The following is a 27,754-nucleotide window of genomic DNA, read 5'->3' as shown; positions in this document are numbered from 1 at the left end:
AAATGTGTTGTTTATTTCTCATCAACTCCTGCACTCAAGTAGAGTTCACAGTGTAAAAACCCCCCTCTCAAAAATCATTCTGGGATTTGACAGTGTTGAATTCTGTGTCTTGGGAGGAAAAGGGGACAGAAATCCACTCTGAGCATTAAATTCATTCCTACCTGATGCTCCTGTGATATCCATTGCCTTTAGATTTCTTGCCTTTATTATTGTAATAGTTAGTCTACCAGCTGTTGGAAGGTAGCAGAGCGAAAACATAAGGTCACCAAGATCCACGTTATCCTGTTCCAAGAAAAGAAAGATCATGTGAAGCAATAATAACAATTTTTCTACTCCTAGCAGGATTTAAAGATGAAAATATACCTTTGGGGATCTACAGTTATGCAGTAAAAGCTGAATTCTTATTCTGAAATATATCTGAAAAAAACAGCTATCCATGTGCATACAAAATTCAAGTCACTCTGTTGCTAGCCCACCAAAGTTCTCCAGGATAACTGAGGTTATAGTTTCTAGCACTCAGTCCTTGGAGATGGCACACATTTAAATGATAAGCTGCCTTGTGAGGGACTGGAAAATCTTTCTTCTATTTTATGTTTTTTACTGATTTGCCTGTTTCGTTGACAAGCAGCCATAAATGTCTGTGCCTTTCTTTCTGGTCTGCAGGAGGAAACCCACAGAGACAGTCACATTAAAAAAAAAAACAAAAAACAAAAAAAACCCCAAAACAACATGGTTTGGGCAGAGCTTTTTCCAGCTCTTAAGTTTGCATGAATTCTGGTGTGACAGGTTAGAAGTATCTTTGGTAATGGGACAGGATCTACCAGAAGAAGAGTAAGGGTAATTATTAATTTTTGATCATAATAATTACAATAATAACAACAACAACTTCCTGTGCCTCACACAGACAAGCTCCCTTAAGTAGATTTATCCATCTGTTTTATTGATAATTTGCAACCCTTTCTTGCACTGATGGCATCAGAGTTCCAGAAAAGTAATAGAAAATTTGCAAACTCTGTTCGCAGTTACAAAGCATCACTATTTTTTTAAGAGGGAAATCCAGCTGTTTCATTTAAAAAATAGCAAAGGAAGGTTTGCATTAAATGATTTCTTTGATTTGATTTGCATTCTTTGGACTGAGCAGTGAATTCACACTTTCATAGACTTGCTTCCTGTAACTTAACGTTTCATTCTTGACTGAAAAAAAAATATAAAAAAATTGCCTGATCCTTGAAATTAGCAGTTTCAAGGACATGTTCCATGTTTTTTAGGGAAGACAAATGCAGCTGCTGTGGAGTATGTTTATCTTGCTTACCTAGCTTTGTGTAATAAGTTCTCATCTTTCCCACGCTGGTTCCTTCTCTGTCAGTCACCAACAGCTGAAGGGTGGTGGATGACAGAGAAGGAGAGGGAAATTACCTGGAAAAAGCTCCTAGCACAGGTTTGTCTCTGAGGCAGCTGCTGCTCAGACTGATGCCCAGAGCCTGTGCAGTCCCTTTGTGTCACTTCATGAGCTAGCAGGGGACATAAGCAGGACAGAAAGCATTGCTGGCACGGAGCTGTAGAAAAATGTTGTGTCAGAAGGGAATTGTGGAGGTCACTTGGTTCAACCCCTTGCTCAGGAGAAACATCTTTGCTTTAGCTCACAGATCATTCAAAGAAAAAAACAAACAGGTGCAGTCATTCAAAAGCAGGTCCTTTCATTGTGCTGTTATTTAAGAGATGCAGTCAGAGAAGGAAAAGGCTTATATTATGGGCCATTTGTCAGGAATAACCAGCTTTTAACCCTGTCACCTTTTCCACTCTGAAGATCAGTGTTTCAGGGTGGCTGAAAAGCTAATAAAGGCTGGGAAAATATCGAGGTGGCTGCTATGACTCAGACTGTTTAGTGCCTCTTGATAATTTCCACTTGGAAGTAAACCTGCTGCAACAAATTGTGTCCCTGACTCACTTGGTGGGAGGATCAAAGTGCTGCTTGGGATGCTGTGAGAAATCCTACAGGTTAAGGAAGTGTCAGCACATCCAGGAGAAATGTCTCTTGGCTAACACTTGCCCTTAACATTACAGGAAAATAACTGACCTCTGAGATTTTCCCAGTGATCAGCTGGAGCTTGATACTGATAGTAAAAGGGTTTTAAAATCATGGGGATTTAGGGTTAACAGGAAAATAAGCTTAGGAGGCCCTGGAAAAATAAATACCTTAAGCACATGAAGAACTAGTACTTGCTAGAACTGCACTGTGTAGCTAGTACATGATAAATAAGATAATTGTTAGATGTGATGACTGTTTAGTAATTAAATATAATTACTGTTTAATCATAAGAATAATCATGAGAAACTGTGGTCAGGGGCCTAAGAAAGATCACTAGAAACTCATGTCAATGTATAAAACAGAACAATGTAAGTTTAATAATTAATATGTAAGTTATATAACGATAGAATATAAAATACGTTCAGCTCGAAAGCCATGTCGGAGTCAGATTTGGGTCTGTACCCCTGACTCCCAGAGCTCTTAATAAAAGCACATGCAGATAATCATATCTGTGATTCTGTGTGCTCTGAAGGCTAATAATACCAATGACCAGAAAAACAGGAAGCAAAGTTTTCACTTGTCCTTCCCACTGTGAGAGCAACTTCCAAGGTGTAAATGTAAATGTACTTCCCCAGCTCCAAGGTGCTGAGATTCATAGCTGTGAAGTTCTCACTCGTGCTGCAGCTCTCAGGGGGCCAGAATTCCAAAAGCCATTTAAAGATATTATTGACTGAAGCCATCTTTTGGGAATTTGTCACTCTTGCAACTATTGATAGGTTTAGAAGGCAGTGTTGTTGAATCAGTCAGGTTTTCCCTGACCACAGAGAGCCCATCAGGAATCTGTTATTTTACCTGTGTATTTTGGCATACTTTAACATTGTCAGCTGTGGCATATTTATATGCATAAATACAGACAGTTATTGATTGGGGATTTTACATCATTTTTTTGTCATTTATTTTGTAGCACTTTACAGTTCATCTTTATCGGATAGAGGTAGGTTTGACTTCAAATGTATTAGAATGTACTGTCAGTATTTTGGATTTTATGTAATCATGGAGGTACTTCAGTAAGCAAAAACTGATCTATGCACCACTGATATATATATATATATATCTGTATTGTAGAATGTCCTTCTTACATATTTTGTACTATATTATGTTAGACACTAGTACATTAGTACTTGATGCAGATATTTCCAACTGTTTTGTGTCTCTGAATACAAAATTCAGAGCCATAGTCCATATTGAATACTCAATATTCAACCCCAGTGCTCCACGTGCTGACTAGGAATTCATTCTGGGAGTACTGTAAATTTACTGCCTCTACCAAATACAGGAGCTTCCACTCCAGAGTTGATCACCCTGAATGAACATTTAGAAAAATTTATCCAATTTTTATCAAGAAGTTTATAGGTAAATGAATTATTATACAATTGTTTTAGGAATTGAATTCAGATACCAAGAAAAATCAGAGAATCACAGAATGTCCTGATTTGGAGGGGATCCACAAGGATCAGGCAGTCCAACTCCCATCCCTGCACAGCCTGAAGAGTCACACCCTGCATATATAACTGCACAAATGGACTGCATAGATGAACTGCTTAGGAAAAGAATGGATCACATCTGTTGAATGCAGTATTAGGAATTAGGCCATAATATACTTACACACAAGCTTTGCCTTACAACTGAAAAATAATTGTCACCTGCACTGTGATGGGTTTTTTGTAGCAAATACTGTGACATACATAATATACATATGTGTGATATATATACATAATATATAATAACACTTTATCAATGCTTCTTGAAAAACTGCAGTAGGCATTATATGGGAAAAAAACAGAGTTACACTGGAAACAGAGCTTGTGATTTCTTTAGTCTTTTCCAGTTGTAAAAGTTGTAGGTGTTGTAGCAATAGGTCACAGATGATTGTGAGATTGTCTGTTCACAAGCCAATGCCTGAGAATGTGACTGAAGGGCAGCTTGCAGGCAGCAGCAGGGAAGAGACACCTTTTGCCATGCAAATCCTTCTCCCTGTCTGAAAAAGAGTCCCTGTTTTCTCATACTTACATTTTAAATTGTAGAGAATTAATGACTACTCCATCATACTAGCTATTTCTAAAGATTGGAAAGGATTTTTATAACAGAGAGCCTTTCCCCTTGCCCTGGCTATTCCTCCCTGTCTTACCTCTATTTTCTCTAATCAAAGGGCAACACTGAAAATTGCTGCAAGCAATGGGCCCTCAAGGTTCAGTTAGAAAGGTTTAATGAGGGAATGTTCTTCAGAAAGTCCCACAAACTTTGACTACCCCCTGTGGTGGTGAAACAGCAGCCAAAGGCCTAAAAACTGAATCCTGCCGATGTCGCTATAGGACACGTGAAAGCACGACGCGAGCCACCTGCTATTTGCAAGGTAAAGAAGGAAGTTTATTCTCTGACTCCAACTTTTATACTTTCCTAAAGGTGAGATTGGATTGGAGAGTGAATGGGCCACCTCTCCAAAGACATTGGACAAACCACTAGTACATCAAGTTTCTCCACCCCCATAAAAGAATGCAAAGCAATATATTGTTTATAGAAATAGTGTGGGAAAGTTCTCCAACAGAATGTAAACTCAGAAGGCTTTAGAAAATCTTAAGAATCAGAGTGACATGCCTCGAGCCAACAGAAGCCATGAGAAAGCTGACAGCTCTTCATCAGCATGATCTCTGCCTGATTGATGCACTATTTGCTCTTTGGTTTCTTTATTTACTATTTGTTTTTCTAATGCATCTTGCCAACGCTCTTTGAACTGCAAATATGGCTCTGCAGCACCCTGGTTTATGGCTGTGTAGCTTTGAGATGGTCTGGGTGTGTTACTGACTTTTAATATTGCTAACAATCCCACATCTTTGGCTTGATGTTTCACGACCACAACCCCCCAGAATCTGCACATGTGTGTTCATCCCTCTGTGGGGGGGACAGGCACCAAGCTGTGGCTGGAGACCAGTGCTGTCACAGGCATGACCCTCACATCCAGCAAACACAGGGCTTTTCTACAAATGAAGCTTCCTAGCAGAACCAAAGCCAATGTATCTCTAGCCTGGAGAAGAGGAGGCTTAGGGGTGACCTTATTGCTCTCCACAACTCCCTGAAGGGAGGTTGTGCACAGGTGGGGTTGGTCTCTTCCACCAGGCAGCACTGACAGAACAAGAGGACACAGCCTCAGCTACGTCAGGGAAGGTTTAGGTTGGATACTAGGAAAATATTTTTCACTGAAAGAATAATAAAGTACTGGAATTGTCTTCCCAGGGAGGTGGTGGAATCACCATCTCTGGGTATGTTTATAAAAAGACTGGACTTGGCACTGGGTGCTATAGTCTAGTTGTGGTGTTAGGGCATAGGTTGGACTTGATGATCTCAAAGGTCTCTTCAAATCTCATTATTCTGTGATTCTGTGTGATTCTGTATCAGAGCACAGAGGGGATTAGTGTGCATCTTCACGAGTTTAACATCACTGAGCTACACAGCTTAAGCCACGGATTGTCACTAAAGGTGTGCTGTATTAGCAAGAAATCACTTCCAGGAACAGAATTAACAAGCAGAGAGGGCAGGATCTTCTGCAAGGATTAGTTCCTGTTTCAATTGAGTCCTAAGGCATTACCATGTAGGCTACACAAAACGTGGCACTACAGGATTACACTGCCAGAGGAATTTTGAAATTCCTGCTTAGGAGAAGATTTCATAAATAATGTGGGCTATCATGTCATGCATGTGGTACTTTTCCAAATTTGTGCCTAACCTGATTCAGTGTGGTCGTAATACCATACTGGGCATGTTAGAGTGCAACCATGAGAGCACTAATATAATCTGACCTAAAGGCCGGTCAGTTTTATCAGTAACTCAAAAGAAAATAATCAGAAGATAAGTAAATTGAAATTCTAATTTACTCACATGTCCATGCCCTATATTATTTTTCTTTTGGTCCCATTCAGCAGGAAGCATAACTGAATAAATATCCTCTAACAAACATACCACTCTCCCGTTGTCCTCAAAGCCTGCCTAGGTTCAGAGGTAGAAACACAGCCTTTATTTTTAATCTGTAACCTGCCTGCTCCTGTATTCTAAAAAAAAAAGCAAAACAAGATTGGGATCAGCTTTGCTTTTCCAGTGCCCCAGGCTTGGGCCCCAGGCTCAGGCTGAGTGCCTTGGTGTCCTGAGCTGTGCCTCTGATAATCCCACCTGGATTTGTCTCTGAGCCCTTGCAGTGTTCATGCAGTTCTTTATTCAACAAAGCAAGAGCATGAAGATTCTCCCTTGAAAATAGCTCAGTGTTACGTGGAAGAGTTCAAACCAGAGGTGTAAGTCACAAGGTTTGCCTGAAAACTGCAAACAGGATGAATCTCATAATCCATGAAACCTCAAGGTAAATAAAATTGCTGTTAGGAGCATGGAGACATGCCCCCCTGTCATATTATGCTTCCTTCTTGCTCTGTTCCTGGTGAAAATACTTGATACATTATAAAAATAATTTTTAACAATTTTCAGTGGCTTCTACTGAAAGGGTTATCGTTCCTGCTTTTCCCAGAAAACATTTTGGGTTTCCTCCGCTGTGAAACTAACCCAAAATAAATACACCTTTGAAAATGCTGAATTTGAATAGTAACATTAGTAGGCTTTTAGTCTATAATCACACATTACTTATAGTTTTAAAAAATGATTCAGTTTTGCTGGAGATTAGCCTGCAGGAGAAATGATTCCCCAGTACTGTGTCAGCAGCTCCATGCTGTTGCTTAGTGAGTATAACTCAGCATATTAAACAGGGAGATGTGCAACCTCAAAGAGGATGGTGACTAAGGGCCCCGAAATGGCCTCACCTTTGATGCCTTTGAGGCTGCATTAAGCAGCTCAGGCTGGATGAAACCTTCCCAGTGAAACCTCCAAGTCACCTGGTTGTTAGGGACATTCTGACAAATGGGAATGACATTTGGGATCAGAGCTCTCCTCTTCCTTCTCATAAATACATTAGAGTGCAGAAAATGGGTATGGAAAGCAGGCAGCAGGGGATGGAAGAAAACAAGACAATTTATATAATTTTGCTTTCTGCCTCGGATCTGGAAGGAGATTTGCTGTCCCCGAGTTAGGCATTCATAGGGTTTGTGCTCATTTCTTTGGCAACTTGAGTTTTGTATTTCTGGAGCAGAGAAGCTGTGATGGGCCTGCACCACGCAGTGCCTGTGCCACTCTAATTAAAGCATATGTCTCAATTATACCAGGTTCCTCCGTTCTCCAGCTATAAAAAGACAGACACCACTTTTTCACTTTTCTGCTATGTTGCAAAACTAATTATGGGTTGTGAGGTGCCCACATGTATTTTTATGCATCTCACCAACATAACATTAACTGGAGCACTTAGCAGGCACTGATGCCCTTGCTTATTTCCTATTAAGTCAGTAATTCTTGAGAGAGGTTTTGGAGGCAGAAGTGGTTTGAGATGTGCTGAATTCCTGCTGCTGTGGCAGAGCTGTACAGCTCAGGCCATGGTAGCTCTGCATGCTGCCTGCTGTAGCAGTGGGACGTGTCTCTGCACAGGAAAACAGGAACACAGCAGAGGTGTTGTGGAATGAGAAGGCATCATTTGAATCTCACAGAAAAGACGGAGTGCCACCATTTTATTTAAGTCTCTCTTTCTTATCCCCTCCAAGCTGAGGAGCATTAGTTGAATTTTAAACAACAAAAAAAGTATTCCTAGCTACTTCCAAATCTTTCCTGGAATTAAGGGAATTATGCTGCTACGGTGCAAGAGAAGTTCCACTGTACATCATTCTAATATTTGCTAATGAGGGGATTTGAATTTTGCAAGGATTTATTTCAGAGGAGGTTCACTCAGCTAAGACAAGGATGAGTTTAGTACGACTTACACATGCTTTAAGTAGTGTTATCTGCTTTTTGGAATATGCATTTATTAAATTGCTTATCTGTGTTGAGAAGCCTGGAATAAGATTTGAGTGATAAAATACAAATTCTGCTGAGGAACATGTCCAGGACACAAATACTATACAAATCCCAAAGACTGTAATCTCCTTGGGAATGACAGTAATGCTAAAGTATCTAACATGAGGAATTTGTGAAGTTAGCACTTCATTTTTTATAATTTCATCATAGAGTCATTTTGAGTTATATCTATAAGAAATATATACCGATAAAAACTCTTTTGAAATATTGGATTTTAATTGAATTTGCATGTGACTAGAAGAGTGTCAGTTGCTTCTCATTACACATCTTGAGATGAATAGAAAAGATATGACTGGAAAATTCTATTTTCATGACATCTTAAATCAAAGAAATGAACTCTAGCAAAGGAGATATTTATTAATGCCTGAATCAATCCATATCTACAGATATGTTATTAAGTAAAGTAAGTGGAAAATGGGAATGGCCTATCTTTTAGAATTATTCTTTCAATACATCAATGTCAGGCTGTATTTCATGTTTTAAGTTAATTTTCAAGGGGTACCATTTTCTCGCTGTGATTTCATTTAAAAATTTTTATTTAATTGTCTCGATCTCTTTTCTTTATGCTTTTCTTAAAAAATGAAAGCAAATAAGCAAAGCAGCCTTTTGAGCTTGGTATGTCTGATTTCACTTACTGGGAAAGAACATGAACAAAAAATTCAGGAGTTTCCTTCACTGCAGTGAAGGAATACAAGAAAGCTGAAGTGTTTGCATGTAATTCACTCTGGATTTTGCACTCACAGTTTCCTGAGCATTTTGGCAACTTCTCCATAAAGACATTATCAAAAACAAAGCCAATACCATATCCTCTGTCTTCAGTATGTGAAGATTTTTAACATGGATTGTTAGACGTTGTGTTTTGGGGTTTTTTTGGGTTTTTTCCTCTCCTGATTCCATTTTCCTTGTGTCATGACTACTTTTCTTTAATTCAAGCCACATAAGGATTCTCCAGCCACAACTCTGTGCTGTGCCCAGTCATTCAAGATGCCTCTGAAATGAGGGTAGTGGGAGCCAAAGCAGGAGCCTTTCACTTCGTGAAAGTTCCAGAACAAATCCAGTCAGTGTCCTTGAGGAGAACATACTCATAACTTTCTCCTGCCGCAATGTCCTCAGCAGAATCAAGGACAGAGACCTTTTCTTGTAGGTAATCAATGTACTTATCTCTCAAAAGACCCAACAACTCCACTGTCATCTTATATCCTATAAATAAGATGGCAATGATTACTGAAACTTTCCAATTGGTGAGCTGCATATGATTCTTGGGATGCATTTGTTCTTAAAATAATTTAAGATTTTATTTATAAATTATTCTGCATTAAGATCCTTTTTAAAAAAGCCTCCATTCAGTACAGATAAACTTAATCCCATACCTGTTCTTAAACATATGCTTAAATCCTATAGATTTTACTGGCTTTGAATCCTGCGGATTTTCAGTTCTCTACAACTACAGTGGTTTGCTGAATCTGGGCCTAACAGTGAATCTAATGAATTATCCTGTAGCTATTCAGATAGAAAAAAAATGTCTCCATTTGTTCCAAACGAAATTGATGAACTGCAGAGATAGTCTGAATTGAGCTAATGAAAATTAGCAGGGACACGACAGCAAAGGCTGGAGCACTTGTCCTGTTTATGTGTGTGTGCCTATGTCAGAAATTGATTTCATGGGAGAAACAGAAATGAGGCCTTCTGAAAGTGAAACTTCTGTAGAAAAGTTAACAGAAGTAATTTTTAACTCCCTCATCAATTAAGGAAACAGTGACTACAGAATTGGCTCTGAAGGTTTGCTAGATGGCATTACTGGCCAGACACTGTACCTCTGAAAGTTATGTTAGTTTCTTGAATTGTTAGTGCCTTTTTTTTTTAATTGTTTGATGACTTGTCACTGTCTAGAAAATGGAAAATTCAGTATAGATTTAATAATACAAAAAAAAAAAAAATCTGCCCTGGCCCTTGTTTTCCAGGCTGCCTTGGATAATTTTGGTTGGTGCTGGGAGGCAAGGGGTGCATGTATGTTTGTGGTGGGTGGGTGTAGGACAGGCAAGGCTTGAGAAGTAGAGGAAATAACGGCACCTTCCTGATGGAATTATATAAAATGTATACATATACATTTTTAAATGTATACACATACATTTTATATGTATAAAAAATGTCATAACCTCCGAGATGTGAGTTCACAAGCACGATGCTGTGGATAAATTGCCTTCTCCTTTTCTCCCACCTCCAGGTATCCCACCTCGTCAGTGTTCACACTTTTGGAAGGACACTTCCAGAGCCTCGTGAGGGTGGGTTTGGTTTCCCACTGCTAAAGCTTTAAGGGGGAGCACTCTGGCACAGAGCTGAGTCAGACCCTTCCCTCTGCAGGGAAGGCAGCGCTTGCTTCAGAAATGTTGACAAGTTTGGGAATAGCAATGAAATGCAAATTGCCCTAGACAGGAGTATGTGTTTGGAGGGCATGTGCTTTCTTGAAAAGAAATGAGGAGGGAGCTTCAGCTGGGAAAAAGAAGAGTTTTGATGTCAGGTGGAGGTTGAAGAAATGGAAGGACAGGTAGGTCAGGCAGACGGGGAATGTTTCACAGAGGGCAGTGTCAGAAGCCAGTCGAACGGTGCAATCCGGAAAATTAGGACAGTGATGGGATTTGTTCTGAAGCATTCCTTGCCTAAATTAAGGACAAAAGTTTTTATGAATGTCCATCAGCATCTGTCATATGAAACCCAGCAATTTTTCCACAGACTGTTACTGATTTGGATTAGACCTCTGCTTTTTGTGAAAGAATGGGACTGAAAAGACCAAAGTGACAAAGAGGTTAATGGCATTGTAGTATGCACTACCTTAAACCAGTTTAACCTGAGGGGGGGCCAACCTTGCAGATTAAAAAGAAAACTTTTAGTGAACATCACAGAGATGGAAAGAGATGAGAAAATAAACCCCTGTGGTTTCAAGGCTAAAGGCTGGTTCATTGTATGAAGGAGAGGCCAAATTATGTGTTAAGTGTTCAGTATCTCTAGGCAAACACCAGCTTGAAGAAAATGAAGCAGCAAATCCATTCTAATGCATTAAATTATTTCTAGCACGAATTATTTTCCAGTTACCCTTTGCTTCCATTCTGACATAAGTTGAAAGATATGTTCAATTATCTCCATATACCAGTAATAATGAAAATTTCAAATACATCCAGGAAAAATTGCAAGGGAGGAAGCTGGTTTTAAAAGGAAGTTAACTAATCAAAATGTTTTAATCCAGAATGTCTTGCCTGTTAATTTTTTCCCCCCTAGTGTGTTAAAATGAAAATGTCAATTTAAACTAGATCTGTATGCAAATGAATGGACTGGCCTTTCACTCTACCTTGAGTTACAATGGCTGCACGTGAACTTACAGCTCCACTAAAATATGAATTTCTTTCTCAGTGCGGGCATTTTGTGTTGTGCAAAGCAGCTGACTGTTAAATCATGTATTCTGAGCACATCACTCTCAGAAGGAGAGAAACTAAGTATCTGGGTAATGCTGCAAAAAGATGGAGAAAGTCACAGTATCAGGAAAAAAAAAAAAGTTCTTTTCAGTCTGCAGAAGCACTTATAATGTGTTGTGGATGTACACATGTTCATTACACTCACATTTGGTGCTCTGCACTGACTTTGCTCCTCAGGCTTAGCACAGAGCATTCACAAAATGTGTAGCAAGGAAAGGCCATTTTCACAAATCTGGATCTACTATTAGTCTAACTTTTCTCTACAATTTTGCAGAAATCAATACAAAAAAAGAGAGGAGTCCAAATAGCATAATTTCAGAAAAATAGAAAGTTAATGCCAAACTCTATGCTGCAGTAGCCTGCCATTCTAGAAATTTTCTCTGTGTATTGTAAATGCTGGCGAACCCAATGGGAAGAAATGACAATGTCTGACTCAATTCAAAAGGCTGAATGATTTCTTTATTATATCTATGCTAAAATACATCAATATACTATATAAAAGGAGGATACTAAAACTACATACTACTTTCTCTGACTCTAACCCAACTCGTGACCCTCTCTGAGAGCCCAGCCCCAGGTGGGTTGGATTGGCCATCAGGCTCAAACAATCCTCACCAGAATCCAACCAAGCACTCACTCCAGGTAAACAATTCTCCAAACACATTCCACATGGGAAAAACAAGGAACAGAAATAGAAAATGTTTCCTCTTTCATTTCTCTCTGTGCGCCTCCATGAAAAATCCTGAGAGGGAGAGAAATGTGCTTGCCACATCTGAGATATGTTTAATTTTTTTATTTAATCAGATGTCTCTTGGTAGATCTTTCCATCTGCAGTGGAATTCCACTCCAGGTGGGATTTCAGGGGGTAAAATTTGGTGGCCAGTGTAAAGAATGCAGAAGCTGGAGAAGCACATGTGCCTTGTTCCCTGCAAACAGGCAGCAAAGCTGCACTTTGCCCCTAAATCCTGACCCCTTGGATATACAGTGCTCCCTTCACAGCCCACGAAAATAACTTTAGTGCCATTAATGCAAACCCTGTCTGGTCATTTAAAATTTCTGCTGAGTGGAACAGGCTGCCCAGGGAAGTGGTGGAGTCACCCATCCCTGGAAGGACTTAGAAGACAAGGAGATGTGGCACTGAGACAGGGTTTAGTGGTGGCCTTGGCAGTGCTGGGTTAATGGCTGGACTACTTGATCTGCAGGGTCTTTTCCAACCTAAACAATTCTGTGATTCCATGATATCAGGATATCAAATCCCCATTCAATGAAATCCCTGGTGTGCCTTTTCTCTGTCTCTCTCTGATCCTTTTTGGCTTCTCATCCCACTAAAAAAGTAATGTCAGAGTTACTACCTAAGTTGGACTTTTCAAAAGCAATACTTTCTGTGAGCAGCTCTTTTTAAGTTCAGTGTCAATTTAACATGTGGGGAAAGCAGCATTGGTTTATGAAGCTATTTCTCCTAATTTTTTTTTTTTTCCTATGAGCTACAAAGGGATTTTCTTACTTGCTATTAAAAGGTTTTATTTTGTTTATTTTTTTTTCTTTTCCTAGGCATCCTTGTGATTCTAAAGCCAAAAATCAACTGTCTTTCTGCTGAAATTTCTCCATGTGTTCTGTTTCTCTGGAGTCAATTCTGTTATGTTGTGCCATGCATGCCCTCTGGTCAGGCAACAGTGAAGATATTTCACCTGAAGAAGTAGTTTTTTGCTGCCAAAAAGCAACTTCATTTCTAGAGTTCCCTGATGCTGAAATTCTGTTACCTTTGACTTGAATGTTATTAAGTGATGCCACTAAATAAAAAAAAAAAAAAACCAACCAAAAAAAGCCAAAAAAACCCACTTTGTGATCTGTCACCTGTGTAACAGTAACCTAAATAACAGTGACAATTGTATAACAGTAACAGAGCCAGACTCCAGTGCATCATCCACAGAAAGTTTCCTCCACCAGAGAAAAGGTGAAAAGGGATCATTATGACTCAAAACCAACTCTGAAAGCACTCCATGTAACCTTCCATTGGAACAAAAGCACAACAAAATTTCACAACATGCACTGTACTAATAACATTCATATATAAAATTGCCTACTTTTAAAGACAGAGAAAACAATTTCCGTAGAAGTTTCATTAACTCCTTTTTACAGGTAATATAGAAAAGAAAATATCTGCAAATTTCAAAGTGAAGCAGCCAAGGTAAAGAGAATACTTCACTGCTGGCATTATTCTACTAATGGATGGGGTGCAAAGGTGTGCAGTTGTAGTGCTTTGAGTGTCCTTGCACAGCCATTCTATTTTAAATGCAACTTAAATGGAAGGATAGAATCAAGGACTTTAATCCTATAAAACCCAGTTATTAAATATGTCAATATGGATGAAACTCCTACATCTTCAATACTGCAAAATGATCTAATTTTATAACTTAGAATCTCTCTGGTTTCCAAATGCAAAAGGAATTAAAGCAGTAGTGGGAGGAAGAAAGAGGATGACAATAAAATTAATGACAACCAGACAGCATCATTCCAGTGTGGACAAGAGGACAGTTTTCATCCTTTGGTTCTCAAACCATGCTAAAAAGAAAATTACACATTTGAATCAGGGGAGATGTTGGGGTTTTGGTGATGGTTTTTTTGAGGCATGGAGGGGGAAACATGGGAGAAAAGGCTCTTCTGTTTCCTCCTGGAGGTGCCACTGAGGATTTCATAACAGTCTGCAAAACCTGCTGACTGCATGTCATACTGAGATGCTGTTGGTATCTAACTCTGCCAGGGCAAACCTCCCTACCTCACCTCTCAAACCAACTCATGGAATCCATGGTGCTCCACCTCTCTCAGGCACTATCAGGAATATTCTCTGTTTCTTGGTCTCTTCATTGCTGGTGCTGCCCAGAAGTTCATGCAAATCCAGCTGCCTGCTTTTCTTCAGAGTCAGCTCTGGACTATTGTCATTAGGACACAAATTGACACACATTGGCATATGTGGATCTGGTCATGGAGAATTTATGCTGTTGCTGTGTATCATCCACCTACCTCACAAATAAACAGAATATTTTAATCATGAAGCTGCCAAGCTGTTTACCAATCCAGCACTACATCAACTTAGCAGTATACAGAAAAAAAAAAAAGGAGTTTTAAAGCGAAACAAAAGACTGTGAGGAAGCTGAAGGAAGGTGAAGAGAGAAGACAGGAATCCATTTTAGAAAATGCAGACTCTGAAATTGAGTGTATCATCCATCCAGGTGTCTACAGCCTGAGCAGAAGATGTGATTGTGCAGAGTGTGATAACAGTTCTTTTTCTGTAACACTTGCTCTCGATCAGATGTGTTCCTGCCTCCCTATTATATTTAGACGTGCACTGGAGGCAATTTTAGGGCCACTTCAGTGAGCATGTTTTTTCTCCCAGAGAATGCACAGAGGGTAGTGTAAGATGTGAGATAAAAAGAGCACTAAATATAGAAGTGCTTTAGTGCTTTAAGTCCATAAAGATGAGTCAACAGAACTCTCTCCTCCTAGCAGATTTTTCTACTAACTTGTTTTACCTTACACATGCTACATGTGAAACACACCTAGAAAGGAAAATGAGTGTTTTCTGCAGCTTGTTCTGCTCTTCCTCATGGAATTGAGATGAGTGTGGTGAGCTGCCCAGACTTAGAGCTGGTTATGACTATATTCAGAATAAATGGTATGATTCAGAACATATTAATTTATAGGTAGGGAAAAAAAAATAGCACTGTTAGGCAGGTTGTGACTTAAAATCTCTTGGTCACTTAAATGCCTTCTCAATTTTTCAGTTTAGTCAAATCAATTTGATTAGTTTTGCAGTTTAAATAATTTGATGGTTTTAGATGAGAGTTGTGAACTGGCTTGTCCTAAATTATGAATATACTTTAGAACTCTGTTAATCTGATTTTGGAGACTTGATCTGATACCTTAAAAGGGCCAAACTTCAGTTTTTTTGAAGTATGATTTTGAAAGAACTTAGTGTACTTACCTCTGACTGTCCTGACTCAAAACTGTCAGAAAAGAAGGGTGTGTGTGCTGATTTAGCACTGAAACGTTTCCCAGAATAAGTAACTTTTGACATGATGATGGGGATGAAGACAGTGAGCATAGATACATATGTTTTTAAAAATAACTGTATAGATACATATGTTTTTAAAAATACCTGTATTGTAATGAAGAAAGCATTACTGTTACAGATGGGATAAGAAGGTTTTTCTATGTCCTTTTATGATAAAAGCTTGGTGTCAAATCAAATGTTTTTCATGGCTTTTTCATGAATGCTGCTGCTCTAAATATTAAGTGAAGGATTTGGAAAAGGCGCTGAAAAATGAGAAACAATGCTGAGTTACCAAAAGGCATGGATCAGGGTGCTCACAGCAGAAACCTTGGGGGAAAATAATCTGTCATTGAACTCAGGTAACTTCTGATGGAGTGAACCCTATCTGCTTTCTTCAAAACCAAAGTTGATAGCTCACTCCCACTTTAATAATCAGATTTTGGGGGAGGAGGGCTACCTTCAAATCTTTGTTGAGTAAGTCATTGTCAGGTTTTGTAGAGAGGAATAGAAGGGGGGTATTTTGCTTATTCTTGAGTTCTATTGCATTTCCTGATGTATAGCTCAGGCTGCCTGTTTCCATGATTTCATTTGTCTTTTGGTACTGATATTTTACAAGATACTATTTCCACACCATGGCAAGAGGACGTGCAAACAATCTGAGCTTCAGTGGGAATTCTTTCCCTGAGTTTACAGTAGAGTCAGGATCTAATCCTAAGCACTACTCATTTCTACCTGCATAAGATGTGGTGGCCCCAAGAGAGTGAAGTTTATAGTTAAATTAGCATTTACTGTAAAATTCTGTGCTCAGTGAAGTGCAGATATTGAAAGGTTTTCATTATTTTTAAGTGATTCCTTTATTCCTGATGATCATAAATATCTCGCTAGGGTGCTTGAAACCAAAGTCTGCTGGTTTTTTCTATCATTTTTGTACACACTTTTGTTTCACTTTACTGCATACATATTTATTTTGTTGTTGGGGTTATTCAGAAGTTATCATAATGCAGATCAGATGGTTGATTAAATCACAGCTGGCTTTTAAAAATACTTATAAAACCCCAGCATGCTTTTAAAGAGAAAACACATATAGAGTTCAATGAATTCTGAAAACAGATGTGCAAAATACAGTATGGAGAATTGTTCTTTTGTTCTTTGGAGTTAACCTGCAAAGTGTTTCTCCTATTCACTGCTCCTTTCCAAATAATTTTACTGCAGGAAACAGGAGGAGATGTTAGGTAGGGGGGCAATGACTTTAAACACACATTCTGAGGATGACAGTAAAGCAAGAAAGGTAATGCTGATGTTGTGATAAACTGCTATTTTCTTAGATGCCAGGTTTACCCCAAATATCTGAGTGGGGGATTTTCCCCCAATAGTTCATATAATCCACTGTAAAAACCTCCAGCTGTCAGTTGTTTTCTACTTCCCTGCCCATCACAAGCAAGATCCCACCACTAGTGAGGAATCCTCTTCCAGACATGTACGTAGCTTTAATTTGAAGTTTGCCTGGAGAAGGGAGGAGTGAATGATTGAGCACTCACCAAGGTAAGAGGTAGCTTGTGACTCCTGTTTTCTTGAGTAAATAGAGCAAGGTGTTTAATCAAGCAATGAAGGGCCAGGAGAATGTAGCTACACAAATCTCAAATGTCATGATAGCACAGACATTGCTAATGCATTCCCATCATTTGAGCCTGTCACTTTCCCACAGTACGTGGTGTGAAATGCTCACTAAATCTGTTTGGGAGCCACAGGAAGGCTCAGACACTGCAAAAGCTTCTCTGCCTCATTTACCCCTGTGAATACTTCCAGTAACTTCAGCAAGACTAGCTACAGGGGTCATAATATCCATGATTTTAGAATTGGAGTGTGCACTGAGCATGCATTGCCTTTGTGAGAACCAGTGCAGAATTCAGAGATTTGTGTGTCTGTCATTTAATGATCCCCAGGCAAGCACAAAGTGATGTTGCCGTGGCCTGCTGGATTTTTTGCAGGGAACAACACACTTTTTATGTTGTTCCTGACACACATGCATTCAGAATGTTTAGAGAAATGAGCATACATGCCAGGAAATGAAACAAAACTGAATTAAAATGAAATTCTCTGCTGCAAAGGCGTCATAAAGTCGGGGCTGATAAATCTCGATGGAAAAGCTCTCAGTCAGGTCCTCAGTTCTGCTGCTGTTTTTTCAGCTCAGCTCTCAGAAAAATAGCTCACTTAGCTTGAAAGAGTGATGCCTTCTGCCCCTCTTCCCCTGGGTGGTTTGGCTGCCTATTTTTCACAAAGTGAAAGAATAGAGGAGCAGAACTGTGAATCTTTCTGCAATGACCTGGGCAAGGTTCTCTACACAGAGAGCCCTCGTGCTCTTGAGAAAAGAGCTGCCACACACCTCAACCTCCACAGCCACCCAGGGACAAACAGGGCCTCCACAATACCTCCACAATATCTGGAATGATACTTCTCACAGCATGAGAGTAGTCTGAAATATTCTGTCTGAACCCACAAGCATCACCTGGCCCCACCCTTCAGTGAACAGCCCTTACAGGGATTGACTCCACAGCCTTGGCACCGTTTTTCTTAGGAAAAATTGTTTGTGAGTTCTTTGTAGTTCCTACTGTCATTTACAGCAGTTCAAAGTTTCCTGGATGAGGAGCAAACCTAGAGAATCTATAGATATATATATATAGATAGATACCATGGGAATAATATGTCCTTCTCCACAGGTTAGCTCCCACTTCAGCTGCAGCTCCTAATGTTTTCCTCCTACTAGGGCATTGGAGAGGTCTGAAGACAGCCCTCACGTGATTATTTAGAAAATGGTATAGCCTCATCTTAATTTTGGCAAGACCTACTATTTAATCTCATGCCTCCTAGCAGTAGTTATGATCCAGCAATTCGTCCCTTCTGTACAGATGATATTTTGTCCTCTGGAATCCTGAAAGGTTTAAATGTGACACAGCTGACGTCCTCTAACAAGATCTTGAAGGGGGCCAGACAAATCTTTTGGTGAGAGAAGAGCCTGGGTGTCGTGGCACTTGCTCTTACACCTGGCTCACAGATGTGCTAGAGAAGATGAAGACAGGACTGTGCTTCCCAAACAGCTCTGCTGTCCCCTGCCCCAACTCCCAGGATTTCCTGCTGTGATTCAGGGCACATTTACAGTGAATCCCTGAGGAAGCTGGAACAGAAAAATCCACTTACTCTTAAATAAAAGGCCCTGCCAAAATAACACGAGGACTGGGTAAACAGACTGCACGGAGAGGGAACTGTAAAACTCTGAAATACCCTGTTTGGTGGAGAAAGATGCCTGATGGCTGTGATATCTAGTGGGGATTAAAGGCTAAAAATGGCTTGAGGCTTTTCACATAAGCACAGTATGTTCAGAGGGAAGAATACTTTCAAGTTTGGCTCCAAATATTGAAACTTAATTTAAAAAGTAGGATTTTGCAGAAATTTTGATAAATCCATAAGCTATTGAAATGCTTTTTGTGACCTCTGTTAGAAAAAAAAAGATGGAGTAAGCATTCCCAAAACTGTTCAATAATTAAATGCGTGTTTGAAGTGATTTTTTTCCCCTGCCTGGATAAATACATGTTTAAATTGAAAGTTATGTAACACTGTAGAAAAAAAGGCTATGGCACAGTCTAATCCTGAATTATGAGCAGAATGGTTACAACCAAGATTCCTTTAATACAGCTATTTTAGTCCTAGCACTGTGCAAATGCTCTTTGCTTGTCTTCAAGAATTGCTGCCTATGAATTGTAAAATACTGGAGCAGGATTTTTCTGGTATTTGCAGCTCCCACTGACAATTTTGGATGGTATAATTGAAGGACGGGCTTGGCTGACCGGGATCACATTTTGACTTTGGTTTCTGTGCAGTCAGTGTTGCTGGGAGCTTTTTCTCTCCCAGAGCCTCGCTTGGGAGAGATTTCTGGGGGAAAAAAGGGATTGGCAGAGGAGGGTGAGAAGAAAGGAGAAGGGGGACGTGTGGAACAGGGACACTTAGAGACACGTCCACCAACAAGGAAGCAGGAATTTAGGATGGTGTCTGACCTTTTTCAGCATGCAGCTAATGTGTGGAGGAAAATATTCTTCATATACCACTGCTGTTCTGGGGCTGTTGTACCAGGGAAACATGGAGCATACAGGGACCACGGGGAACTCAAGAAGATGCAGCACTGATGGGCAGGGAAAGTATCAGTTTAGAAAGCAGCATTCTCATTTGATAAGGAATTTTGAGTTAATTCCATTTTGAAGCAGAATACCCATCACTTGACTCGAAACAATTTGCTTTCAAAATATTTTAAAATATGGTCGTAGAAGGGCATTCCAAATGAGAAATCAAATTATGTTATTTTGAAATTTCAGTTTGCTCAAAATACTAACTTTGACATACTTTTTTTCTATTAAATTTTTTAACTGGAATGATGCCATGATGCCGTTTCTACTACATAGGTTTTGTTTTTATTCTTTGGCTGCTTCAGTTTATTTTGTTTGGTTGGGTTTTTTGTATGTAGGGTATTTTTTGTTGTGGTTTTTTTTTTGTTTGTTTGTTTGTTATATTTTTTTTTTTTTTTTTTCTTTTGTAGAAAAATATCCATCTTGAAAAAGCTCCCTTGGAAATTTTGATGGCCACACTCCCAGGCTCTGTAAACTTCACATGGTGCATACACACGGACACAGCTCTCTGAATTATTATTTCCTTAAACTGTTCCCAAACCCCCAGTAAATGGTAGCTGAAGCCTCAGTGATATTACAGGATCCATCCTGTTTCTGGCCATGCCTGTGGAATTACAAGGCCGTTGGGAAATCCCTTGCATGAAACAGTCTGCACTCCTTTTAGAGCCAAGCTTGCAGTGCTTGTACCACTCACCAACAGAAAAAAATTCCTTATCAAACCACTGCTCTCCAAGGCACTTGGGTTTTTTTTCACTCCTGACCCTTCCTAAGTTTTGTTGTTTATTACTCTCACCATTACCCAGTTGCTCCAGTAGAATTAAGCATATATGCTGCCTTTAACTTTCTGAAAACCTGTGAATATTTTATCTCTACCCTGTGTGATTGTACATAGCCCTGTCTGTCCTTTGTTTAGCCATGCTGAGTGCTGGCTCCTAACCATTTAAATGCATGACATTCCTGACAAATGTTCCACATAGTAATTGTTACAATCATTACACTTACAAAGAAAAAAAAAAACCCAAAAGACAAAAGGAAAAGTTTTGAAAATTAATGCATTTAAATAGTAGTTAAACATGTATTTGAAAGGAAAAACATGGGCTGCAGCTGTTCTCTACTGTACACTAAGTACTATACCTGTTGTGCTGATGCTGAAGCCTAATTAATTTCTACTTCCTTCTTACTGTGGTAACCCTTAGGAATTGGAAGGATTAAAGATCTATGACTTCCCAGCACCTTTTGGCTATGAAATGATTCATTACACATGCACTTTCAGTTTTTTTTCTGTATAGTTGATTAAGAATAGACAGAAGAAATCATGCAACAAAGGGTAACCTTGCATCTCAGGAGAAGATGAATACCCACTGATCTGCCTCTCAAAGGCAATTATGCTTTCCAGTTTTGGGTTTTTTTGAGTACTTCTGGTTTTGTTTGTGGCCTTTTTTTTGGTTTTGTTTTTAATTTTAAGTTTTAAACAAATTAATTAAACAAGGTGAATCTTACCCCTTGTGTTTACTGCCTTAAAATAGCCATCAAATAGATGTTGTTGCTGCTAAGCCTTGTGCCATGATTTTAAACAGGGAGGATTCATGGGTTTGCAAACCTGTCTTTTCTAAAGAGACTTGCATTTGCAAATCAATTAAATAGGTACATCTCCACAACCATAACTGGTTGCTTCCCTGATGCCAAAGCCTAAAGAAATAGAACACCAGGTTAATAGAGGATAGGTCTTCTGTATTAAAAATAATAATTAAAAAAACCTTCAATTTTTGTTTCTCTTTTACTGACATAAAAAAAAGTAGATATGGCACTTGACATTGATGGGTTAGATTTGAATTCATAACCAGACACTTGGTTTGTTTCTGTTCTTCCTCAAATTCAAAAGCTTTGTTAACCACTGTAAATATTTTAAAGGCTTCTCTGAGCCCTTGCTCACTGCCATCACTTCTCCAAACCCTGCAAGTTGCCAGAACAGGGATTTCAGAAACACTAGCTAAAACATCTTGACAAGCGAAACAGTTTTTAGAACTGGAGTAGGTGGACTTAGCTGACTTCCTGCCAGCTCCAGAGTCTGCACACTGTCGAGGGAGATAAGCAGTGCAAGCGGAGTGGATTAAAGCTGGAGCCAGGAATCTGCAGATCCTGGACCTGCTCTCTCTCTGCCATGCCCTGAGCAAGTCCTGTCCTTGTTGGCCAAGCCTGTTCCTCTGGAGGTGAGCTAGGGGCAGGATTTACCTACTTCTTTCAAAGGATGCTTATTTTACTCAGTTTTTGAGGGTTTAAGCCCTCAGTTTTTGAGCTGCACCTATTCCTGTGCATTTGGCAGATGCTGAACTGCTCAAAGCTCTTAGGAATGGACCTGAGCAATGAGGCCTTTGAGGAAGCTCTTTTCAGTTCAGTCAGATTTCAGTATTTTATACTTTTATTATGCTTTCCATAAACAACTGACTGAAAATTTTAGCCTCTTTTCATCTCTCTTCCACACATACTGTGGTTGGCATTAACATCTCCAAAACAGGGAACTTGAAACTTCCTTCTGGTGATGTTATTCCAGTTGCATCTCAGTTATACAACATAAATGCCTAAAAATACAAATTCTCAATTCTTTCTTGCTTGGGCAAACTCAAGAACAACAACCATGAACAATTAGCATTTTTAGAATGCAGAATTTCAAATACGTATAGCCACCCTAATTTTTAACTCTCTCCTTGCCTAAACACTAACACGCATTTCAACATGAATATTATTTTTTTAAAATATACTTTTATTTCCTGAATCTGTGCAAAAGGAATTCAGCATTATCTCATACGCTGTTGTGTTTTAACTAACAGAGTTTGAAGATTCCTACAAACAGATGAAATCAATTTTTTGGCTTTGAAATTTCTGGCACATCCTGGCTCTTTCTGGATGTCAAAATGAACAACTTGATATACAGCTCATGTCTCTTCATAGCTTTCAACTATCCATAACTCTCTTTTGGGTTTAGTAAACACATTCCTTAAAGTCTGTAGCAAGTTACGTCTCAAATTCTATCTGTATTACCCAAGGTCTTGTTTCTGTAATCTCTTGTCTCTTAGATCCAGAAATATTTCCCTATGTTTCCATTTCTATCTGCACCTTGATATATTGGGGTTTTTTGAGATGAGAGAAAGCTGCCAATTGGGTGTTAGGAATAGGATTTTTTAAGTGTATATATGAACTTAAACATTCAGAAAAAAGAGCAGTTTTTGTTGTTGCATGCCTAGATTTTAAACATAACTGTATTTGACAGCTGAAAAAATAGCATCAGTGGCAGATGCTATTACACTCTAAGACCAAAGCCAGAAATCTACCTGCTAAAATGACTTCCTCACTCCAGTTATTCCTCTCATCTAAGCTGAGAAAACTCCTCAAGAAAGTTTACCCTCTTATTAAGTGCTCAGCACTTTGAGAATCCCAAGAGCCAGGAGGAGCCAGAGCTGTATTTGCAGCTGGCAGAAACGCTCTCTGTGCCCTGCACTGGCTAGTGATGTTTAGCAAGCAACTTTTGACAAAGTATTTTCCTTTCTAGGGGCACAGCAAGTTATGTAAGATGACACTTGGCACCTTCTGAAAGAGAAGGCTTTCCTTTATCTGAAATGGACCATCTGACACCTTCCTGTTTCATATCTGACACCTTCTTCTTTCATGGTTTTCCATTTTATCTTGTGACAAAGCCATGTGTTTTTGCTTGATCCCACTTGAGTTTGAAGACGGCAACCAAGGCAATATCAACCACTTGTTTTTTCTCTTCAAACATACCATCACTTTGTGAACAAATGCAACCAAAAACCCCACCCCAAACCCTGACCATGTTTTAGATGCTACTAAACAAAACATGACAACAAAAGAAGCCCAGCCCAAAAATAAAAACTATCTTTTTTTCTTGATAAGGCAGAAACCAGTGTAATCTGACTGGTAGATAAAAGAAAAAAAGCTTATCTAGTTCACTTCATGCTCATGCTAAAGCTGATCCACTTCATTATTTCTACCATTGTACATCCCACTGTTGCTTTTCTTCCTGCTTGGAAAAAGTGTCAGTGTTACAGGAGAGAGATTTTATGCTCAGAGGACCTGGGACTAGAAGAACAATAATTTTGATTTAGGAGATTCATCTTTGGCACCAGACTGCTTTTAAGCACGTAAAAAGATTTTATGCTGAAATATTGTCTGTGTTACAAAATAATTTCAAGCTCTGGGATGGCAACTGATCTTATAGTCTAAAGAATGAAAACTGCTGGTTTAGGATAAAAAAATCTACCACTGTTATTAGAAAACAGAAGAAAGCACATAGCATAATAGGTCAGTTTAATGGCATTGTTTGCAGTAAAGCTGACATTTCAGGCATAATCTGCAGTGCTCACTTGAAGTAGGACATTTTGCTGGGCAGAGAAGGATTTGATACATTCTTTTATATTGCTGTGTCAAATTGGATTAGAACACAATAAAATGGAGAATGTAAAATAAAGGCCTTTGGGCTCGCTGGTTAGGCAGTGTAATAAGATGCACAAGGAATTAAAATGAATTGTACTCTTCAGAAGTATGACAAACCTGTCATGTGCAGTTTGTGTGGAGCTTCCCTTTTTCTCATTCATTTCCTAGGAATATCTTTCCTGTGTGCACTTTCTGCTGACCTACATAAAGTCAATTCCCTTCTGTGGCTTTGCCCAGCATTTTTCTGTTCTCTAATTACAATCTGAAACAAGACGATGCTTGAATATAAATTATTGAAAATCTGTTACAGTTGATACAGTTTTGGTTGCCAACCATAAACTTCCCAATGGGGCTCAAAACTTTGCCAAAACTTCTTTCTGAGTTTCACTAAAGCTGTCTGCTGGCCTGGAGAGAAGCCACAGGAGGATTCAGAGCAGCAGCCTCACCAAGCAACCCTGGATCAGGATCCAGCTTCTGCTGTTAGGCTGAGAGATATCTCAGCTGCACAGACAAGAAAATGGGCTGAAACTTGGTTTCTTAAATGATGCATGGAGTATTTCTCATAACCCCATGGAATGAATTCTAACCTTTGAAATTTTGGAAATGTTAATTGGTAAGCCGGGTACTCCACACTTTCATTTATCTGATACTCTTATCTCAGAATTCACATTACCCAAAATTGAATGTGTCTCCTATGTGCCATGAGTCACTTGCTTTGAAAAGGCCTCTGTTAGTTGGAAAGCCAGTGACAAGCCATCTAGGCAGGTCGTGTGTTCTGTTTGGATAAACAGGGTTACACTTCATGGGAGAATTGGTATCAGGAGGAATTAATAAATGACTCATGTTTCAGTACTGAATTTAATTTCATATATTACAGAAAATCTGAATACAAATGATATGCTGCATCACTTTTGAAATTTGAAAGAAGTGATTAAAAAAGAAAATACTAGAGCCAATCTTCTGCCTAAGTTAAAGCAGGGAAAAATGACCCGTTCATATCAAAGCAGCTCCAGTGTGTGTGCACATTCAGCTTTCAGTTGACTGTGAAAAATGTAGTTGATCTTTGGACACTTAATGCTGTATGAAGGCAGCCTTTCACTTGGAATGACTGTCATCTGCTCTGTCACATCCTTACTTTTCCCTTGCAGCTGAAAAGCAGTAACTTCCCCTACAAAAGCCAGACACCACTTCCATGCCCCTGCCTGTACCGCAAGTGAGGAACTGCTTGTGCTGCTGCTGCACTTCTATCCTCATGTGGGACAGGATTGTGCAGAGAATTCTCCTTAAAGCCATTTCCATAAAGAATTTTCCAACAAAAAAAAAAAAAATGCATTTGGTCTGTAATATATATAAGACCACAGAGGTATAAGGTGAGGGTCTGCGTTCAGGAAAGTTATTTGTCTCAGAACATCCTTTACTTTTCAATGATTTCTTATTCTCAGCTAAACAGATGTTTCTGTGCTTTCCTGAACCGAGGTCTAACGAACTTACCCTTTGATCTTACTGCTAATGATGTCTGGTTTATTTGACTCTAAAATGTGCACTCCACTGGAGTATGGTTTGACATTGCAAATGAAATGTTTCCTGACACTTGGCACTGGTGCCTTCACCCCTGTGGATTTCTGCAATGTATCATTCTCACCGAAGGTCTGTCCTCCCGAGGATGCGTGGGATTCATCTCTAATGGCATTACAAGGAGGTTGGCTCCTGCTCTGAGTAGAAAGCTCCGTCTTTTTTGGAAGTAATTTCCATGATTTTATACCTAATCCCTGTTTGGGTTCCTGCATAGAACTTGATATCCCAGAGCTTCTGGGATAACTGAAATGCAGACTTCTAAAATACATTCCTCATTTCCCTGGGAACACAGCAATGCCAAACAAAGGGTTAAACCAATTCAGTTCACTGCTTTCATGGAACAGAATTGTCTGAACTCTGTTTGGCTGGATTATAGCTGTGGGGTTTTCTGACTTTATGAGAATAGTCTTCAGCCTTTTGAAGAACTGAAGATTGCTACATAAGAAATGTTGAATCTGCAGTTCTGGCTGATTAGTGTGCTGTAAGTTACATAAAGAATCATGCAAAACAGGAAGAGAGGCAAAAAAAGAAAAGTAGTATTTCCTTAAGTAAATTTCATATTAAGTAAGATTAACATTCTCTAGCATTTCTGCCCTATCAGCAGGGCAATGACTAAACCCACTGTCTCCTACATAAAACATTCTTTAATATATCCAAAGAACAAGAATTGAGGACTGAAAATGTACTGTCAGTTTCCTTGGATTAAGGTCAAAGCTTGAGAAAGATAAAATAGAGTATTTTGCTTCACAAATTCAACAGACAATTTCAGTTTTAATCAGATTAGGGAAATAAAGTCAGAAAAAAATAAAATTCAAAAAGAAGAATTGTAGTACTTACATTGGTGACATATTCAATATCCTTCCAAATATTACATTCCCTGGGAAAATCTGCCAAATCTAAAAAATTATCCACTACCACTTGGCCAATCAAGTCGTGCCTGGAGAATCTGTCAAAGTCATACACAGAGAAATGGAGTTTCCTTGTGTTGAGATCATTGTAGGGGACAGTAAATAAAAAAACTTCATCAAACACTGGATTTAGGGTCTTTCTGTGCACTTTAGTCTGGTGTTTTGTTTTCCTGTCAGGGAGCAGGTATATCTTCACGTAGGGATCTGAAGTTCCAGAGAAGTCCTTTGCTGGCAGGTTGACGGCCTTGTGAATCTTCACTATCAGCTGCTCCAGATCGCAGTCGTACTTGAGGATGAAGTTGAGTTTTCCACAGGCCTTGCTGTTACTCCTCCGGCCGTCGTCCGTGTCCAGCGATCTCTGCTTGTACAGCTCCGGCTTGATGCGGCCGATGCCCGTCAGCTGCTCCTGCTTCTGGACCTGCTGGATGTTGAAGTCAGGGTTGGACAGGTTGAGCTGTCTCCGGAGCGAGTTGTGCCTTAAAGCCAAAGAGAAAGAAGTGAAACAGGCTGTGCATGCACGCTGAAGGTGCCGGTCACGCCGGGCGCGTTCCCGTACCCTGCGACGGGCTCGGGTTTTTAACAAAGGGATAAAAAACCCTGAGACCCAGCGTGGGTGAGAACTGACCTTCAGCACCAGACTGCTAATGCCAATCAGTGCCTGCTCCCATGTCTCAAGCTGGGCTGAAACGGTTTGCTGATCACCCCAACAATTGTTTTCCTTTTTCTCTCACACCTATGTAATAAACTCTGAGGTACCTTGACTGAAAAGCTCCTTTACTTTCATTAGCTGAAGATAAGAAAGTTGCTTTTAGCTTAGGTCCAGTGAAATTTAATTGTCGCCCTGATTCTTAAGATTTTCTAAAGCCTCCTGAGTTTACATTCTGTTAGAGAACTTTCTCACACAACTTTCTGTAAACAACCTATTGTTTTGCATTCCTTCACAGAGGTAGAGAAACTTGATGTACTAGTAGTTTGTCCAATGTCATTGGAGAGGTGGCTCCTTCACCCTCCAATCCACTGCCACTTTTGAGAAAGTATAAATGCTGGAGTCAGAAAATAAACTCTCTTTTTTCACCTTTGCAATAGCAGCGCCTTGTGTCATGCTT

At 39.4% G+C, this 27,754-nt stretch overlaps 1 protein-coding gene and 1 long non-coding RNA gene across 4 annotated transcripts in view; both read right to left on the bottom strand.

Annotated features, from left to right (window-relative positions):
* SYT9 (synaptotagmin 9) overlaps positions 1 to 27,754 on the bottom strand; it is a 70,197-nt gene that overhangs the window by 8,255 nt on the left and 34,188 nt on the right. For all 3 annotated transcript variants that reach the window (XM_021527581.3, XM_021527582.3, XM_077784391.2), the window contains exons 3-4: positions 26,578 to 27,124; positions 162 to 282 (exon numbers count right to left, since the gene is read on the bottom strand). In XM_021527581.3, coding sequence (XP_021383256.1) covers positions 162 to 282; positions 26,578 to 27,124 — 668 coding nt within the window. The remainder of the gene's footprint in view (positions 1 to 161; positions 283 to 26,577; positions 27,125 to 27,754) is intronic.
* LOC146767236 (uncharacterized) lies at positions 12,924 to 26,571 on the bottom strand. The gene is made up of 2 exons (XR_014955318.1): positions 15,647 to 26,571; positions 12,924 to 15,616 (listed from the first exon to the last, which is right to left on the bottom strand). It is a non-coding gene; the product is annotated as an uncharacterized LOC146767236 (long non-coding RNA).

Source organism: Lonchura striata, chromosome 5 (assembly GCF_050655825.1).
Source record: "Lonchura striata isolate lonStrDom1 chromosome 5, ASM5065582v1, whole genome shotgun sequence".
NCBI lineage: Eukaryota > Metazoa > Chordata > Aves > Passeriformes > Estrildidae > Lonchura > Lonchura striata.
This window is presented reverse-complemented; position numbering and strand designations above follow the sequence as displayed.